The sequence below is a fragment of the Molothrus aeneus genome, chromosome 6 (assembly GCF_037042795.1).
Source record: "Molothrus aeneus isolate 106 chromosome 6, BPBGC_Maene_1.0, whole genome shotgun sequence".
Classification (NCBI taxonomy): Eukaryota; Metazoa; Chordata; class Aves; order Passeriformes; family Icteridae; genus Molothrus; species Molothrus aeneus.
The window spans coordinates 32,488,961-32,509,700 of NC_089651.1; the positions used below are offsets into that span (position 1 = coordinate 32,488,961).

The 20,740-nt window shown below is 38.0% G+C and overlaps 1 protein-coding gene across 3 annotated transcripts in view; it reads left to right on the forward strand.

The window, feature by feature from the left end:
- MEIS2 (Meis homeobox 2) overlaps nt 1–20,740 on the forward strand; it is a 173,817-nt gene that overhangs the window by 13,813 nt on the left and 139,264 nt on the right. For all 3 annotated transcript variants that reach the window (XM_066551561.1, XM_066551559.1, XM_066551560.1), the window contains exon 7: nt 2,102–2,216. In XM_066551561.1, the coding sequence (XP_066407658.1) occupies nt 2,102–2,216 (115 nt within the window). The remainder of the gene's footprint in view (nt 1–2,101; nt 2,217–20,740) is intronic.

Genomic DNA, 20,740 nt, shown 5'->3' on the forward strand with positions numbered 1-20,740 from the left:
ATAATGAAACGGTGGGGAATAACAGTATTATTTAGAGAAGATTAACACAATAACCTCAATGAATATAAAATAGTACTGTTTGGTTGCAGTTTTTTCCTGTAGTTCTGTGTGAGGAAAAGTAGTTCAGTCTTATAGGTTCTGGAGGGGCTGGTGATTTTGTGCTGTAAGTGTTCTTGTGCTGCATACTGTGCTGACAGGTTAGGCAAATTTCAGATCCTGACCTGTCTTCTGATTTTACTCGTGTCTTCCTGTCATGGAACCACATACGTGGGTGTATGTGTGTTTCTGTCCATGTAAGGTGAAGGGGATTTGGATCCTTCTTACCCTTTGGTCACCTGAGACTTTCCTGGGAACCTTTTGAAGTCATGGGCTCTTTCCTTTGTCTCTGCTGTGATCCAGGTCAGGCCCGTCAGATTTATGTTGCTGGGTATTGTAGCAAGCCTTTCCTTGGCAGTTCTATCCTGTATTGCTGTACAGCATGTGGTACTAATCAGTGCTAGAAGATTACTTTGAGATGTTTCAATATAGATTTTGGGACTTGGTCCCAATCACACTTACACTGTATTTTACAATGGGTAAATCAGTTGATTATGTTGAACTTACTCCTACTACACATTGATGTAGATGAGGTCAGAATCGGTCCTGCTCAAAGAATTTATCCAACTTGTCACTTACTGCTTTCAGCTTCTCCTCATGCTTTAATAGTCTAGTGTTATTTCACAATGTAGATTTAAACCACAATCAAAACTAAGCAGCCTAAGAAAGCAATTTTTTTTTGAGGGAAGATTTGTTTTTTGTTTGGTTGTTAGATTATTATAATGCACTTGATTTAAATTGTCGCATGCAGGTGACAAGTAATGCAGGTCCAACCCCTACTCTGATCTGTTTCATGTGTTCTTGCTCTCCTTTTCTGCCAGAGGAAATTCCATCTCTTGCCTGCCTTCATGTGGTGCTGATAAAGCTCTTCCTGTACAGTAGAATTCCTGTTTTCCTTTAAGCAACAGCAGGGTATTGGGAATGATCAGGAAAGGGGAGGAGGACAGGAGGAGAATACACTCAACAAAGTAGCACTAAACTGTAACATTAAGTTTTCCTCACTTATCCTTTTAAATAGCAGCTCCTCTCTCCAGGAAAGCCAATACCCAATAAATTAGAAAGCATACATGAGTTATGTGACTTAAGTACAGTACTTCAGCTCTTACTTAGCCAAGTTTTGCGAACTTTGTAAGTCTGCCTTCTGCAATCCCTTTTGTAGTGTTTTATGCATAGTAATGCAGAAGGAATTGCATGAAAATCATTATACGTGTTATTTTATATAATCACCTGGTGGTTGTTCTTGACAATTCTTGTAAGTGAACTGTTAGAGTGATAAATCCAGAAAAGTCTCTTGAAATGTGTCAAATCAAGGTGGTAGCTGGGGGTTAGGAAGCATCTCTCCTGGTATATAATGTCTTTCAGAGAAAACCTCTTTTTTTCCCCTCACAAGTTTGATTTTGTTGGAAGTTTTTCCAGCATTAAAATGAGTGACAGAGAGGTTGGGGAGTGAGGACACACTCCTCTCCCATGCGTGTTCTCCTGTACTTCTTGAAAAAATTTCCCTCCTCTTCTCCCCTCACTGTCTGGAAAAACAAAGTGTGGGGAGATAGTTTGCATGCCAACTATCCTGATCCTAATGAGAACACCTAGTATCATAAACTATGTAGGTAGATACCCTTCCCTCCTCTGCCTCCCCTCCACCCCCCCCCCCCACTACCCTGTAGAGCTCCTTAAGAAACTAAACTTACGGGTTTTTTGTTCTGTCCTGAAATATTGTTTTCCAGTACTATTCAAACAATTAAATCCAGAAAAGTCTGTGGAAAGATTAAAAAAGAAAAAAAAAATCTGTTCTGTGTTTTAACAAGTAAATCTTTGTATCTCCTCTGCTTGCCTTTGCTGAAGAATTATTACGCTGTGCAAACAGTATAGGTGTTTGGCACATTTCACAAATGCTAATGTGTATACTTTCCTCCCCTTCCTCCTCTCTTCTCCTGGTTTGCTTTCTGTTCTTCATTTGCTATTGGAATGGGAACCGTGGAAAAATTCCTTGGCACTCTGACACCAGAATCCTTCATCTTGGAGAGACCACGATGATGCAACCTCAACGCACTCGGCAGGCACACCAGGGCCCTCCAGCGGGGGCCACGCTTCCCAGAGTGGAGACAACAGCAGCGAGCAAGGTAAAAGGTCAAACTTTTTCTCTTCACAAAGTAGGCATGACTAAAATAACTCCAGCTTTTTTCATTATATCAGTACATCTGCCTTAGAGTAAACATGGAGTGGCAGACTTGCAGTGTAATCAGCTGTAAGTTAGGGAGACGGTATTTCCTTTTCCTAACCCACTTAGCTGCATTTTATTATTATTTCAAAGCGAAATATCTAATCTTCAAACAAGCTTTGTAATAACAATTGATTAGTTCTGCCAATTCCTTTACAAATTTGGTTATCTACAGTTTATTTTTGTGTGGTGTAAGTAAATATAATGACAGACATATTCTCCAGCTGCGGTGCAGTTGTTTGGGTTGGGTTAAAGAAGGAGAGTTTAACCTGCAGTTTTATATGAGAGAGAGACTTCTATGTGAAGTTATGAAGCTGCTAAATTATATAAAGTAGAAGCAAACCCTGAATTAGACAGAAAAAATGTTTCTTGAAATGTTTGCTTGTACAGATTTGTTTTTGTTTCTGAAAATCTGGATTCTGAATGGTAAATAGAGATACACCTCAACTGCAAAACCTCTTTTGTATCTATATACAGTGAAAGTTCCTCAAGGTTGAGGAGGTTTGATTATTATTTTAGGGTTTTTTTATTTCCTACTGCATTGCACCTTATGTGTGGTCATCTGCATCCATGCTGAGTGAGTGTCAAAGGCTGTCATTCTGTTATGATAGTGTTTTACACGTGCTCATTAAAAGAATAACTGACTCCAGAAGGTGTAAGAGTCAAGCCCTCAGTGCTAAATGTTGGGTAAAGATGGCCTGCTGTCATTCTTGGATTTTGACTCGAGAGTTGATTTTTTCTTTTTTCTCCTTTTTTGATTTTTTTTTTAGTCCAGAGTTTAAGGTGGACTCCATTCTTGTTTTTCTTTGCAAACATGGTAAGCTTCTGCCAGTGAGAGAGACATTACCTCTAAAAGGTCTTATGGCCTCACCGCAAGATGTTTCTCCTACATCTGCAGTATTTTGCCTTTTTCCCCACGTGCCCAGCAGAGCCGATGGACAGGGCTGATAACCAGCTAGTCTTGAAGGATCCCAACACTGGCAAAGGGAGAAGCCTTCAGGGCTAGAGTTGCTTTCACTATTCTCATGCTGCAGACTGCCTCCCTCCATGATATTTGCCATGCTTAGACAGCAGAAGAGATATGTGATTTCATGTCTCTCACGTGGCCCATTGCTTGGCACAGAGCTAGTTCCCCTCATCTGCCTGATGATCTGGTGCTGTACCCGTTGCAGTTCTAGGAACTTGCAAAGTTTGTTTCTGGTAGAGTGGTTTGGTTTTGTCTTCTATTTGTAAGAATTGTTTATACATTTGTAATCTTATTGCTGATAGAAAGCAGCCATGGCATAGGGTGTGATCCAACTCCAAAATGAGTCACAAGGATTTTTTGCTATGGGATTAAAATGGAACTCTACAAGACCCAGCATGAACCATTACAGCTTCAACTGCTGATAGGGAGAGCTTGACTGCTAAACAGCATAATGGTTTTATGTCTATTGGCTGGCCATAGGCCAAGATACTGTTGATCAAATGTTTATGTGGTATATTGTAGCTAAAGTGCTCAGTGTAGCAGATGATTTGCTTGCTTAAAAATGATTCCTTTGATTGGTCTGCCATCTTCATTCCATCCCTAGGGAGAAAGTTTCCTGACACCTGTATAGCCACTCTGCCCCAGGAACCCCTTAGAAATTAAAAAAGTTCCTTCATTGAGCCATGCTTGGTATAAAGAAATCGCTTGTATATATATCCAGGGATCCTGCATTTCATAGTCTCTGATCCCCTATCTTGTAACTCTGGTGGGTGCTTGGGAAATATTGCTAAGCATTAGAAAAAGCAGTTGATGACTACTACACCACTTTCCTTTAGAAACAGGTTTCTGCCAATAAATATGATTTCAACAAACCTGTTATTCATTTATGTGGAAGAGGAACAGCCTTTGAGGGGCCAAATCAGTCACTAGTGCCGTCCAGTCCAGCAGGGTAAAACATTGCTAGTATGTTTCCCTTTGTGCTCATCTGGGCCTTCGAAAGGGAAGCCGAAGTCCAGTGACAAATCACCATTCCATTCAGCTGCTGGCAGCGGAAAGGTTATTCTACAGCACCAGCAGAATTCCCATTAGAGATGGCTCTGGATTGCTCTCGCCCTCTCAATCCTGGGAAAGAGTAAGGAGAATGGGGTCTGTCTTGAATTTTCCTTAGGCTTTCTTCGGAGGGGCAGAATTTAGTTTATAATTCCTGAGCCAGCAGTGAGCTGGTCCCAGACAATGCCAAGAAGGATAGATGCCCTCTTGAGCTATTCCAGTGCAGTCAACTTGGTTTCCCTGCAGTTTTGCCAAGAGCTTCCACAAATGCTGCTTCACTTGCCCCAAAGGATTTCTTGGAAATGGGAGCTCATTAGAGAGTCTTGGGTTACATTAGCAACTTACAGTCTTCTCCACTAATGCCTGGTGGCAGCAGAGATTGATTCATCCTAGATTCAGTCTCTTCTGGCTTTTGAGACCACTTTTTCCAGGGGTCTCTGCTTTTGCCTTGAGTGTATGATGTGCATCCTGTGATATTTTTTTATAAATTATTATTTTATTTTAATTTTATTATATTTTGGGGAGGGAGGAGATGGAAAGGATTTGGGTGGGTGATGACTGTTTTTTGCAGACTTTCTCTGCATGAGATAAATACATTTATTGCCTGTAATAATTCATCCATAATTCTTACAGTTTGAACCGAATAAAAAAGGTGTAGACATTTTGCCTCTTTATGGAGGACAGTCTCTCTGCTACAGTGTGTGGCTGCCCTTTGGCAACAAAAGGGTTAATCTGGCCTGTGTTTGGTATTATTAGAAACATGCTGGCATTGGAAGAGTTAAGTAAAGGGCCTTCAGGCAGTAAATGTTGAAAGATTATCCTAATTTTATTAGTGGTGAGTGTCTATGTTGTTCTTAGCATGTCACCTCACTTGTTCAACAGAAAACTAAGCTACACAACATATTGATCATCTGGCAAACCAAAGTAGTAGTGATCTGTAATCCACCAAGCAGTTATTGACTTTATCCCAGTTCAGATCCACAAATGCAAATCAATGCTGTATAATACTATTTTAAAGATTAGTAATGATGTAGTAGGTCCGATCTACTTTCCCCCTGCCCTGGAAAGAGTTAAATGTATCCAATAATAAAAATAAAAGACTCTAAACATCTTACAAAGGAGAAAAAGGAGAAGCTGATTTAATGGTCTAATGAGGCCATCTTCCAGAGACTTGTTTTGTGTAGGGCTTGCTTTGACCTTTCGCTTTGCTCAGGAGCCCAACGCTTCATTTTTCACATTCTTGCAATTACGTTAACGCTTCAAGCATTTCTGACTCCAAGTCAGCTAGCAACACCAGGCATAACTCAACACTGTGAGTTTTTCTCCTCTCTGTAGATTCATTAACAGGTCACCGGGGTCCCAACTGAAATTTAAAACTGACTGGTTCTGTTGGGTTAGCTGAGTTATAGCAAGGGAGATGGCAGGAAAGGGGGTGAGAGAAGGGGAGGGGAAAGAGAAGACCCTGGGGTTTTTGCCAAGGAATATATGTGTAAAAAGTCTAAGTGGAAGATTAAAAGGTGTGTGTAGCTTTATCATCCACCCTTTACTTCAGAGAGGAAAAAACACATCTGAAAGTCTTCTGGGGTATTGTGTTTTCTTTATTCTTTGCGAAACAAAGTGAAAACAGCCACTGCCTTTACATAAAAGGCTAAATGACTTCTAGAATTTGGCATCAGTTTGTACCACAGTGATGGATATGATGCTTCCAGACTTTAATTCCTATTTAATTTCTTTATGGGATATTGCAAATAATGAATATGGCAGATTATGCATGAAAAATGGGAAATAAATCTCTTTAAGGTTTAAAAACATGTGGTCTACAGGAAAGCACCAGGGAATAATTTCAGTTTCATATTTTATGGTACCAGGATTGTATACCTGATCTGTCATATTCATAGTTCACTCACTCAAAGGGCCTGATCCATCCAAGTCACATGGAGGCTGTCTTCCTTCAGGACCTATCAGGAAGTTCAGCATCTTTTTAGGATTAGGTCTGGGGTGACAAACTTCATCATAAGTAAGAATCCAGAGATTAGAAAATTCTGATGGGTTATAGAGCAGTAAAAATATAAATGAGTATCACATCTTCTTTGCTTTACACATGTGAGTGAGTAGTTCATTGTTGTGTGGCTTTTTAAGCTTGATTTTTTTTTTTTTTAATAACTACTTGTGCTGAATGATCTGCCCTTTTATAAATAATATCTGAGGCTACTCTCTAGAGCAAATCCCAAAGTAGTTTAGAACCACTTCTGTGCCAGCTTGATGTCTGTCCATGATAGCTTTCTTTGGCAAAGACTCCATAATCTGGTTCAGGACAAAGTCAACTAAGATATTAACTGAAATGAAGCATCCATCACAGGTTAACTCTCTGGACTCATGCTTGTTGGAAAAATTAAGTAGTATTATTTCTTATTCAGTATATACCACCCTGTAATATAATGTGTAAATCAAATTTGTTTTCAAGACTAGCTGATAAAGCCCAAAGGTCTATTTTAATATTAGAAACTCTACTGGCACTACTCAAAGCTTAGAACCAAACTCCAATAGTTAGAAAAAGGAGAGGGATATGTTGATATTAGCAACAATTAAAAAATAATATGTTAATGCAAAGTCTTTGGTAGCTAATCCAAAAACTAATGCTACAACTTCTTTTCCTGATATGGTAAGTAAGCATGGTAAGCCTGCTGAAGCTAGTATGCATATTCATCATAAAGATTCAGAACATATTTTTATTCCTTTGTGTTTTTACCTATAAAGTGATAGGGTATGGTTTTATTGGAAGAGAGCTGCCTTCTGTAAGAAAGGAAATTCCTGAAAGGCAGGCTCAAACATCCAGACTGAAAAATCAAACTTGCTAATAAATAATGCTTCACTGGAGATGCATTATTTCAGAAGGCACAGCTCTTATAAAGGTGAACTGTATGAAGTCTGAAAAACTCTTAAAGAACAATGACTTTTTTCAACTGAGGAAGATACAGGAAGCGAGTAGCCCTTATTAATTCATCTTTTTCTTTCAAGTTTGAGGGGCCCGTCCTTGTGTTGATATGTATGAGTAATTCCCATTAATGGTGATGGGAGTTACGCATGTGCACTGACAGAAGAATAGACCCCTTAGTGTTCAAAGCACATGAAATTTACATTTTTTCCATTGCTGTAATTGAGATGTTGACAAATTGGAGAATATTGATGGGCCTTTGTTTTAAGTATTTCTTGCCAAGTTTGCTTTATTTTTTCATGGTTTGAACAATGGTGTGGGTTCAGCAGCAATGAGTAATAAGGGTAGAGTAAAGATAACTTTGATTTCAATATTTTGATGTGCCAATAAGAAATAAATTCTTAGGCAAATGGAGTATGTTGTTTTAATCATTAGCTATGCATGAAAGAAAAATTGATGTTGACATCTTTGCTGTAAAATCGTTGTAATGGGGCCTTCCTTACAATTCATTTTTGTAAAATTCATTTTGTACATTTTGCAGCAATTGAACAATCCCTGCACTGTGAATAGGCAGAATTCCCAGAAATACTGAGACAGTTGGCCCAGTAACTGCTGAGCTCACACTGCACACCACATGCACATTAACCATGATCATGCCAGAACCAGCTTAGCTAAATATAGTCAATTTTTGATATCCTCCCATCCTTTCTTTTATTTGTGTCTATTGCATGAAAAAAAAATGTTTGCTGACTCCAGCAATTAAACAATAACCACAAAAAGACCTGTGTCCCTACCCACTGTTCAATAAGTAGCATTAAAATTTTATAGTGAATTTTCACTTCACTGTACTGTTTTCTAACAATCAGGTGGGTAGCAACTGCAGATTCCTCACCTTTTATTAAATTACAGCTCAGAGAGTATGTGTGTGGTGTTTAAAACACTATACTTGTATTCAAGTTACTCACCTCACTCTTACCTTTTAATCCATGTAGGTTTGTATATTAAGATGTAGATAAAAATCTACATACACATTTACTTCCATATTTGTAGTATGTTTTGCTGGGGTTTCAAAAGCAGCCTAGCAAAACTCTGTCAATGGAATGTTTTCATAGTGGCAGTAATCTCTTTAAAATAACCCTAAATACAATATGACAGATGCCATCTGGAATAATCTTTTGCTAGTTGCTTTCAACTTTTATTTTTTCCTACAGCTAAGTTCATATAAAACTGGTCACTTACTGTTACGGTAAACAGTGAACTCTTTCCTCCACTTTTGTATGTGAATGGTCAGAGAAAAAAAGTACATTATTTTACTTAAGAAATTGTTACTGTGGAGAGGTTTGTCTCTGATTTCATGTTTCTGGGTATTTTAAAATATATGTATGTGTATATATATTTATTTATGTATTTGTATTTCAAAATACAAAGGTAGGATTCCCCCTTAGGCTATTCCCTCCATCTCAGACCCTATTCAGCCTAACCCAATTTGCCTCCAAATGCTAGATAACATCCCATTCACTAAATTATAATTGTATGTTTGCTACAATATTAATGGCTTCAAAATGCAACACATTCAAATATACAGTATTAAGTGCTTAAATATCTTCCTGTGTTGTTACAGACTAATTTCTTCCTATATATATATATACCAATTTATTTGAAAGATCTAGTGTTGGAATCTCTGAATTTTTTTTTTAACATAGTTGTGTAAAGGGATGTCTCCTGATGCCTGTTAGAGTTTAATTTAGAGTAGTAATTAAACTTGAATACTGCCTCATAAACAAAAGATAAACAATAAACCAGCCACGTTCCCTGCTGTTTCATAGCTTTCTTTCCCAGATGTTTTAGCCTGATAATTTTTACATCGTGAACTACCTAACATGGAGTGCCATGGACAGAGGTCAAAGCCTAGTTCTTTGTAATTGTTTTATAAAAACTTTTCATTAATGAAAAACTACAAGGTTTCCTTTGTATAGCAGATAAAATTGTGAGATACCGAAGGACACTCATTAATTGACTTTTTAATTCTCTCCCTCTTGTTTATTAAGACAGCTCTTATTAAAAAAAAAAAGCAACTGATAAGCTTTATTTTAGCTGTTGATGACCAAGAAATGTTTCTGTTTCTTAATATGGGGGTGCCTGATAGTGCATTGGAATACTCTGTGTCATCCTTAAAACATAAAAATGCCCTTGCAGGAGCTGCTCTCTCCGTGTTGATCCTAAGCAACGACGGAAATGTTCACAGTGGAAGGCTTTTAATTTTTCAAGCTGCTCCTGAGGCTGCCGAAGCCTGTGTGTCCATCTCTGGACCGCTCCTCTGTCAGCCATGATCTTTCTAATTGCCAGGTAGTGGTAGGCCGTTCAGCTGCAGGAGCCATGTTATTTTCACTGGGTGGGGTAATTACTGAAAGCTGAGAATAGCTGCACTAAAGACACAGGGATACTTTCATGATCCCATTAGCATAAGAGAGGGTAAATTATTCATGCCAAGTGAGGATTCTATGGGGAAAAGTATAGTTAATGCACATAGTTTTTAAATGTATCCCTTTCTGCTCTGAGACTAAATTCTTGTTGGATTCAGTTCTCAGACATTTACGGGAAAGCTCTAGTGGCATGTTAGACGCAGTTCATCTCTCTCTGTTTGCAGCGCTCTCAATAGAGACCATCTGGCACAGATCCAAAAGGTGATTAAACAAAATGATCAGCTCTTGTTGCTGTGTTACATGTCCAATACTCTGGATTAAAAAACATGACCCACAACAGTCAGCTAACAAAATTTTTTTTTTTCCTCTTTTCCGTTCCTCCGTAAGAATTCAGATGGTCCACAAATGTCTATGCCATCTTTGTGTCCTTATGGCCCATAATCATGAACAGGTTGTGCAAATGGCTCTTTCTGTAACACGGTCTGTTCCAGCAGCATAGAAACATCTCATATTAATTGGGTCAGTCTAATGTTCATAATGACATGGGGAAAAATTATCCAAATGTGTTCTTAGAGTAAACACTTAAAATGTGCCTTTCTCCGATTAGAAAGTGAAATTTGACATCAGGCTCATGTAGCTGATTTATTTTTTAAGATGGATGAAAATCAAAGCATGACACTGTCATCTGCTTAAAATAGTTTAAAGCCCCTTCTAACCAAATAAAAAAAAAAGGCAGGGGGGGAGGGGTGAGCTGTGGTTTAACACCACAATCAGGGAATGAATTTACAGTGCTATTCAGAAGAGTACTCCCTTATCATAAACAAGCTGATAATCACACTGGATCTAACTCCCAATTAGCTCTTTCTTTGCTCACAGAGATCAGCGTACATGTCCTCCTTAAGCCATGATATGTTGCTGTTGAGTCATTCAGGAACGTTTGTGTACCTTATGTCATATTTCGAATGTAAGGATTAATGCAATATATTTACTAGAAAACCCATCTAATCAGCAAGGTAATTTTTCAAACCAATCCCTTCAATGCCTGAGTTAAGGTAAAAATGCCAAGACTGTGAAGAGGGGACATATGTATCTTATCTTTTTGGGGTTGCATCAAATGCCAAGTACTAGCGTAAATTCAACAGAAACCAGACATTGTTGGAAAGTAATTAAAAAAATATTGAAATTAAACCTACCATATGAGTGAAATATTTGTAGGCCCATTTTGTTGCATGCATAACGATTTGCATGGAATTGAACACTATTTCTTTCTCTTGTACATCTAGAGTTGTACTTTGCTAAACATGACAGAGGAATCACCTCTGAAACTCCCTCCATAGGATTGGAGGGATCTATTTAATGCTGAGGGTGCTTACAGTCCAAAATCAGTAGGTTTACTTAGAGGAGACAGTTATTTAAGAAAAAAAAAAAGAGAGAAATGAAAGCCTTCAAATCTATGCCAAGAAAAATAAAGTTCCACTTTTTAAAGTTTAAAAGAGCCACTGTCAGTTTCCCTTACTGTGCAAGTTGATTGTGGTTTAGCCCCAGCTGGGAGCTCAGCCCCACACAGTTGCTTCCCCATTCCCCCCTGCCTGTGAGATGGGGGAGAAAATCTGAAGGGTAAAAGTGAAAAAAACTCATGGGTTGAGATAAAGACGATGTAATATGTAAAGCAAAACAAGGAATTCATTCAGTTCTTCCCCTCAGCAGACAGGTGTTCAGCTATTTCAAGGGAAGCAGGGCTCCATCATGCGTAAGAGTGACTTAGGGCAACAATATTACATCACTCTGGGCATCTTCCCTTTCTCTTTTCCACAGCTCTGTATGCTGAGCATTACACCGTTTGGTGTGGGGATATCCTTCTGCTGAGCTGGGCTCACCTGTCCCAGGTGTGTGTCCTCCCAAGTTCTTGTGCACTCCAGCCTCTGTGCAAGTGCTGCTCAGCAGCAGAAAAACCCCACCCCTGCATTATCAGCACTGTTTCCAGCACAAATCGAAAGCATGGCCCCATAATAGCCACTGTGAAGAAAATTAGCTCTATCAGAACCAGAATGAAGGTGAAAGCCATGGGGCACTGACCTATCCAGAGTGCTCAGGGCGGGAGGGCAGGCTCACCCAGCTCAGGGCAGCCTGGTGAATGAAAGGGACCCCAGTAGCCTTGTGGGGCTTAAGGCTATTACAGGGCAACTCATACTCTGTTATCATGCTGATTTTCCATTGATTTTTTTGCTGTACAGTACTTGTTGAAGGCCCTCTAGAGCATCAAACACTGCATTATGGCACCACACATTGTAGTATGCTGGCCTTTTGTCTTAATGCCTTGTCTTTTTGCCTGAGAAGAGGATTGCTAACCACTCTGTGATTCTTGCAGCTACTGAACAGCTTTTATATCTATAGAGCAGGGGAAGTAGGACAGGTGAGGAAGATTTGACAGCTGTGTTTATCTAACTCTTATTGTGATAATGTGATGCATTTGTTTACAGTTCTGAATTTTCAAACCCTTCTGATTTTGAATTACTGTAAAATGTTGTTTTTCATTTATAAAATCACTTCTCATTTAAGTAACTGATTTCAGAATATGAATAAACCTGAATCTGGTGTCTAAATATATTTTCTTAGTGTAATTTCTAGTAATAGGTACTACAGGTTGTTAAAGTTGGAGCCGAGGTTGCAAAAAGATTTATGTAGGCTAAAGTGAGTATTTTCTCCTATTATCTAACTTCCTATTCACTTAAGTTGTTGTATAATTCAGATAAGTTTCTCATTCACTAAAAAATCAAGCCATCTTTATCTAAGTCTTGATAAGTTGAGGATTTTTAAAATCAGATGAGTGTCTGTATGTTTTAGGATATCTTCAAATAAATGTTTACTATTTTAACCAGTGTTTTCTACTGGTTTGTGAAAGTCTTTATACATGCAGTAAATGTAAAGGAGTATTTTAAAATGTTTACAAGAATAGCAAAGTACACCTGAAAACACATGTAGAAATTTAGACTTGCAACTTTCTGGAGTTATGTGACCCATAAAAAAAGCAGTGTAGTCATAAAGAGAGGATAATAGAGGGGAACAGTGACAGCCACCTTAATTATCCCACTACCTGCAGGCATTATCCAAATAACAAGTATGGTCACTGGGCAGACATCTGTTATTTTGGTGGGCTCCCCTGGAGGTTGTCAGCCTCTCATGAGGTAAGGGTGTGTCTGTCTACCCAGGAGCAACTAACTGCAGGGCTGGATCTGAGGGGACCTTGTGTAGGTTACCTGCCCCCTCCGACACGTGCTCTTCCCCATCTGTGCAATGGGCACTGGAGGTCCATGAATTGTACAGAATGGTCATCTCTTGTTGTGGACTGCTCTGGTATTCCAGGAATGCATACTTTTGTAGAAAATTAAAGTGTTCTTCTCTTGGCCTCCTTGAATTGCATAAAATAAGCTCTGGATATACTGCATTTGTAAATTATTGCATTGTTTATTTAAAAACACTTCCTCTTTTTTCCACAAAGGTGAGAACATGGGAATGAAATAGCCTTTATCTTTCAACTTTGTATTATAACTTTATAACTTTGTTTTTAAGGAACAAGGCTTATGAGGTAGTAAAAAAAGGATGGCATTGATCACATCACCACTTCTTTAGTGACATTTCTGTAAAGATGAAAAGTCTAAAGTGGTGCTTCCAATGTCTGAAAAATCATTGTACCAGTATATATGGGTATTCCTTGTTTAGTGGTTTTGTTTCTCTCCCCCTGAACAAGCATAGCAATTGTTGACCAAGGAAAACTTGGATTCTGTGCTCGTATTTAGCTCCTAGGGACTCAAGGGTAATGCTGGTTTTAAACAAGATTATAAAATGCACTGGGATTTTTTGGGTTTTTTTTCCTTCTTTAGGAATTCCTTAGTACTCTAGAGCTATAGAATGGGTTGTGATGCCTAGTGACCTTGCACGTCAATAGCTCTGTCTTTTAAACATGGACATTGATTTTTCTCATCCTGGCATGAGAAGATGTAGTATACCCCCTGCTTTGTTGCCTGTGAGTTTTCAGCAGATGTAAAGGCAGTGGTGGCTAAGAATAAAAGCTTAGGGCATCAGAGATGGCAGCACTATCATGAATAATCTGCCTCCTATTTAGGTGTTTTTTGTTAATTATAAAATACATCTTATCTGTTTGAGGGGGAATTGATAACCTTTTTGTGTTACTGTTTTACAGTTGTTTATGACTGTCTTTAGTCTAAAGCACACCAATCTAAATTTAGTAGCTTGGCTTTCTATAGAACCCAAGAATAATATTTTAAAATGCACCAACTAGGTGTCTTGATCACAGTTACAGTACTCATGAAAGATCTGTCTTTTGTTTGTGAATCAGTGGAGGACTGTCCAGAGAAGGTTTGAAGGAAGGCAGTGTGAGTCAGTTAAAAGCAGTAATTCCTTCTCAGAGGAGAGAAGAAAAAGGCACTGTCCCCATAAGATCTTGATCCTTCTTGCATGGAATCAGCAGCAATAGCAGGGGTGCTACTGCTTTCAGATATGCAAAGTTTGGGTCAAATCCAAAAGAATGAAAGCAGAGCATGGTTCTCCTGTCTTAAAAAACAAATACACACAAAAAAACCCCAATAAGTTTTTATCATTTCCATAGGAACTACTGCCATTAAGACATGTAGGATCTACAAAAAAGCCATAAAGTTCTAATATTTCCTAATATACTTTGGAACAAAATTCCATCCTACCCTATATTCTAGAGGACAAATGTTAATAAGCACTGGATTTTTTTATATATGCACAACAGAGTTTTGAATAATTTTTCTCCTCTGGTGGTTTTTATATGTTAGATTGAGCTTCAGAGAAAAAATAATTTGTGCTTTCACTTCAGTTAATTTCTTGAAATGCCAACAGTTTTGAAAATTTCTCTGTTGGAGAGATTAAAGTTTTGCAGTAAACTCAGATTTGAAGGAATTTGACTATTTCTGTTTGATTGTACTCAATATATTAATTCAGGTATGTGTGGAGTTGGAGAAAGTAAATTATTCTTTGTTTTCCACTGATACATATGGGTGGTTTATAAGTGACAGCCCCAAAGCCTGTCTGGTTTTAGGTTATTTGTGAAGCTGTCTTTACCCTGGCATAAGGAGCTAACTCAGGGAAATTGTCTGGTGGCAGAGTTGGCACAATGGCCCTGGTGACCCTATTCCTACCTACAGCCAGGGCAGTGAGCCCGGGAAAGAGCAAGACAAAGTGGTTTTCCCCTGCTTCACTGACTTCCCAGCTGCTCTGAGGCTGAAGTCCATTGCTAACTCCAGATGCTCAAACTTGCACTGAGTGCTGTCCTAAACTGCTGGCCTCATAACTCATGGAATGAACTCAAATTATTTTATGGATGGTTACCTTTGTACACCCTTGGCACCATACATTCCTCATGCACAGGCTAAGATTGGGGTCTTCTATTTTCTTGTGTAAACAAAGCATTTGCTATAACTGACAAGGATTGGTGGAGCAGCCATGAAAGCGAGACAGGGGAATTCAGCAAATTCTCTATTAATATGTGATTTGTACCATGAAATTTTTTGACAACCCTGGCATTTAATTCTTAAATAAGTAAAGAGTGCACTTTTCCTTGTAATCTTGCATTATGCCCACCAGCTTACCATGGCGACACTTGTTTAAGCAATTACATATATTTAAATTTTCCTTGGGCCTCTCCACGTACAGCTGCAAGTTGGTCATACCTTGACTAAAGGCAGCCCTCATTCACAAGGAGTTCAGCAGAGCAAATGGCAAATACACGTTTAATTTTATTGCGGGACTTGGTGCTAAGGTTTTAAATAATTTACGAGCGTAAAATTGGGAAACTCACATGAACTCCCTCTCTAATTTTACACTCCTGCCTAAAGAGGACGGAACATCACACAAATAGTACAAATCAAAAATTTTCAGCTTGTAGCTTCCTTCCTAACTCCTCGCACCTCAGATTTACCACTTACTGATGGTTCTCCATTTCGTGGGACTCCTGACCCTGTGCATCTGTTAAAGGGGATAGTTTGGAATGAGCACAGCCTCCTACTCAGAAGGACCACAGTGTTCTCTTAGCTCCTACTAGATGCTTGAACAAGCAGAGGGCTTAAGTGAAATCCTTTAGCTGAGCCAAAATCTGTTCTTATTTAGGGACTAATCCAAAGCCTGTTAAATCAACAGAAAGAGACTTTGGTTGACTTCAGTGAGCTTTGGATCAGGCCCCTCCTTCCTAATACATCTGAAATCAATGGAGGTACACTGGGCTTCTGCCAGTAAAAAAAAATTAAAAAAAAAAAACAGGGAGACAGGGGTTGTCCTTGTGCTTTATTTGTACAGTACCTAACATATTGAGGTCCTGGTGCTCAAACAGTATCCCAAGTGTATCATTGAGAAAACAGCAATTTTGACTTGATTATATTTCTTGGTGTTTATGGACTTCCGTTCAGCTGGGTACATAATTCCCTTGTTTAAAACAACCATGTATGCCATGCATCCACCTCATGCTCAAACATTATTTTTCTTTGCTAATGTTTTATATAAAGAAAATTATTGCAAAAAGTAAAAAAGGAGCATGTCAGTTTTTATAGCAGGATTCTTTTTTCTTGCTTTTCAGTGCTCTCAGATTGTTAATAAAGCTGTTTTGAATGAAAAATACTCAGGCCATAGAACATGTAAAACCCAATGAGTGTAACTGTCAGCTCTCCGCCTTGAGAAAATTATTAGAGCCCCATGTGTTCTCTACAGCCAAAGGCAGTCACCTCTATATTATTTCTTCATTTATGCCTTTTATTTTTATTTCTCAGTATTAAGATGAAGTCCAAACTATAATCTGACACTTTTTAAAGATTTTGATGCAAGAATTAGCATTATGGAGATGGGAAATATTTTTTAGGCAAGAAATGGCAAAGTACTAAAACTCCTATGTATATTTCAGCATAGACTTTCCATTTTCAGAAGTGCCTATTGCAGCTGAAGTAGGACCTAAGTCTGGCAAAGGCTATTGCATTGTGCTACTCTGCATATTGCAAGTCCTGTTACTGAAATCAAGAGGCCCACAGTGGGGTTAATATTGACCACCTCAGCCTTTGTAGGATTTGTTTTCAATTGACACTTTTGCTCTAATCAAAAGCTACAGTTATTTTCCTTAAAGTTGGTAAGTTTTGTCTACTTTAGCTTGTTAGAGTTTTGATTTTATTTCATATGCTTCTGAGTTCACTTAAAATTCATTTTGTGTATTCAGACACTTAGCATATTTTGTGCAAAACATCTGTCACAATGTGAAAACGTATTTGAGTAAGAAAATATTTCTGGTTCATTTTTTTTTTTTGAGTGGTAAATTTAGACACATATTTCTAGATGCAAAGTGTTAAACTTAATTAATGCTTTATTTTATTAGACATATTTAGTCAGCAGTCTTTTATCCATTTGGTGTAAAAAGGTAAATTCCATAAGTATAATATTACAAAATTAAGTTTTGATTTAGAGGTTACCAAAATGCTTAATACATATAGATGTCTTTCATTTTACTGAAATGGGGATAGGCTGATCTGTGTTAACATCCCATATGACTTGCAATTCTGTATGTTCTGTTCTTTGCTTGTGAAAGGATCTTTAAAAAGAAAAAAATTATTGCTCATACTTCATCCAAGAGTGAAATAACAATGCAGTTTTCCAGTTAAAAAGACATAATAAAGAGTATCATATTAATGTACTAGTGTATCATATTAGTTTTAAGGGACAATCTTTCAGTGTAGAGGGAAATTCTCTTAAGTTCACAAACTTACTTGAGACATAGTTAATACTATATATCTTACACTCTAGAAAATCTTCTGTGGTTCATATCTGCAATGATAGATGAAACACTTTCATTTATTCGTGAATTGGCTATCCTAATTATTTCCTTGAGTTAGATGTTATTAGCAGTTCATATTCCCAGCTCTGAGCATAGTTTCGGATAAAGTTCTGTGTATGAGCAAGGTTTTATGAAAGCAGGGCTTTATTGATTTCTTTTTTGTTTTTAAAGATCTTTCATTCATGCTGTTAATCTATAACTCAGCTACATATCTGCCCCTTTTTTGTTATTTTGTTTTCCCTTCTGAATCTGAATTTGGGCAGGCCTTTCTAATTTGGTAATTCATCTCTGACATTCAGGGTTTGGTTTCAAACCCCTCTCTACTTTCTTGTAAACTAATCCTACAGTCCTAAGACCACCAAAGAGAATGTCATTTTAGCTAGAAGTCCACACTGTCAGAATTCAGGTTTACTGTATGCCAATTAACCCTCCTTTAAGCTCTTCCAAATGGCTATCAATCTGGTTTGTTTAAAAGAAATAAGCTGTCCTCTTATTTTAGAACTAGTAAAGAATTTTACATCTTTCTAAAGCAATTTTCTGCATTCTTAGTGACTTCGTTGATGTGAATGTAAAGTACACAATAGGTCAAATTCTGACTTCAGTGGGAGTTGGTGGGAGCACAGTCTGTACATCTGAAGGCAGAATTGATTCAATCTTAGTGTGCCTGTGCAGTAAAAAAATATCTCTATATAATTCAGCTTCATATAATCAGTGAGTACTGATTTGAGTTTGTTTCTCATGCTACTTTCATGACTGCCTCACATGAGCTCAGAGGAGCTGCTCATGCTCTTAGTAGGTGTGTGTGTGTGGTTTTTTTTCCTTGTTTATTCACATATAAACATTTTGCATGCTTCCTTAGAGAATTTCCTTGTAAGGTTCAGTTATTCTTAAGAGACTGAGTACGTAATTTGTAAACTATGCAAAGAGCACCCTGCAGCCGAGGCAAACCCTCGAACCATCCACTGGGACCTGCTTTGCTTGCCACTGCAGTACTCTTGGATGAAAAGTGTCCTGTACTGTGGCTGTAATGAGCAGGATACACTCACTCATGGCCAGATGTCCAGTGGAGGATCCACATATTGGTCTTCTCTTCCAGTCTTCCATCAAGCTGCTGTTTGTTATAGCATGATTAATTTTATTTTAGATCTTTGAGAAGGATATTGTTTTTGAATGTAAAAAACCCCAACATAATATCCTCTGCTCTTATGCCCTCTCCATTCTCATTAGCTGTTCTTGAGCTGTCTGTCTTATTTCAATGGAGCAAAGTGTAACTTCTGTGAGCAAAATGAGATAATTACAATCCAAAAGAAAATGGAGAAGGTCTGTTGGCAGGAATGTTGCTGTTAAATTCAGGTGAAATCATGGGTTTTTTACTTGTGTGCTTTACCTTAAAGCTGAGTAAAAGCTGTATCTCGCACTTTCAGAAGAAAGACTTCATTTACACCAGGCTTCTTATGCTATTTATGAGTTGGCAGGCTTGATCCACTCAAATTTTACTTTCTAGCTGCCTTTTTATAACAGTCCTTTAAACAACTTGTTAGGAACTGCTTTTTTTGGGTTTTTTCTTAGAATGTCATAGATAGAAAACACTGGCTTTGAAAAATAAAAAGTTTTTCGAAGTAGTTTAGGCCTTTAACATAGCATTAGAATATTGCCTTCCCTAAATCATCTCCCATATATTAAAAAGCAACAGCAGTTTCCTTCGTGTCCTGCAAGTATTTAAGGTGATAATGCTAGAAATTCTAAGCTTAGCTTCCGCCCGTCCTCTTTTTTTTTTTTTAATAATTTAAGTTAATGACTTTGGAAGGTGGTCTCATATCTGCATTAAATATCCACGAAGGTAGGGTTTTTTTCATGGGGGTGATTTATGGTAGAGTTGTAGTATTTGTTTGATAGGTTTGGGGTGGGGGGATATTGTTTTTTGCAGGGGGTTTAATAGTATAGCAAAGAATAGTGGGATATAAACATTTTAAAAGTTGATTCTGTAAAATGTAAAGCATGAACAAAGGTTTACCATGTTTTGCTTGAATCAGCCCACATCTGTTACAAGAAACTGTAGAACTGCAGACAGGCTATGGCTTTTCCCATGTCAAGGGGAATCCACTGAATCTTGGCCTTCATTTAGGATTCCCTCCTGATGAGCAAATTCCCATGACCGCTTTTGAAGCTTTAAAAGCTTTGGTTTTGTTTTAAAAGGCCTCAGAGCATAGGCAATGTTTTCATAGGCATTTAGAAACAAAAACTTGAGCTTTTAAACCTTCAAATGTCGCTGTGGGGATTCACTTGGCTTCTCAGCAGACCAAGTCTGAGATAACACCTGCAAGAAGTGTCTATCTGTGTGTGTGTATTTTGTGAAATTGTGATGCACCATCTCAACTGACCCACAAATGTGACAGTGGTGCGTGTGTAAATCTTATTGTTATGTTTTGCTGTTACTCAGTTTTAAGAACAAACTATTATTTTGGTTCTGTGGCATAGCTGATGTGGATAAGCCAATTTTGGTTTTAGATGTTTTAATATCTTCTGCCTCTTTGTCCTGTGATGCAAACTCTAACAAATGATCTTCAGAAGAACAGACGGAGTAAATGTCCATGGTTATGTTTCATTGTCTTAAGGGTACTGGGTTTTTAGCTTCAGTCTTACTTTTTTCATCAACATCAGTTGCACAATAAAAGGTAGTTTTCTATAAATAGATGGGTTATACCATACGTAAACCCAGGTCTGTGATTACTAGATGGGAAAAAAATGTTCAATAGAAATGAGTGAACAAATCATCAGGCTGATGAAATAACAGAAGTACTTATTTGCACTCCTTTTCAGCTCTATCTCTGTGTCTTAAACACCTGAGGTGAAATTTTGTCATGTTTCAGATGGAAGGGGATTTTCAGAATTAAGGATAAATACTAAATGAATATATTAACACTGCTTTTCTCCTGTCCTGTGCTGTTCTCTAAACACCTGTTAAAAACAAGCAAGCACATATTTCGAATTGATGATACTGACTGGCAAACTTGGCACCAAATAACCTGCTGAAACTAAAATGTTGATGCAGAACATGTGCTTAACTTAACAGTCCATAACCCTGTTTTTCGAACACTGAAATACCTACCCTGAGGAAAGCTCATAAAATGAAGGTCTTTAAAGTTCGTAGATCAGTCCAGTGAAGTTGCAGCCGTTTTTAAGAATGTGCATCTTCAAT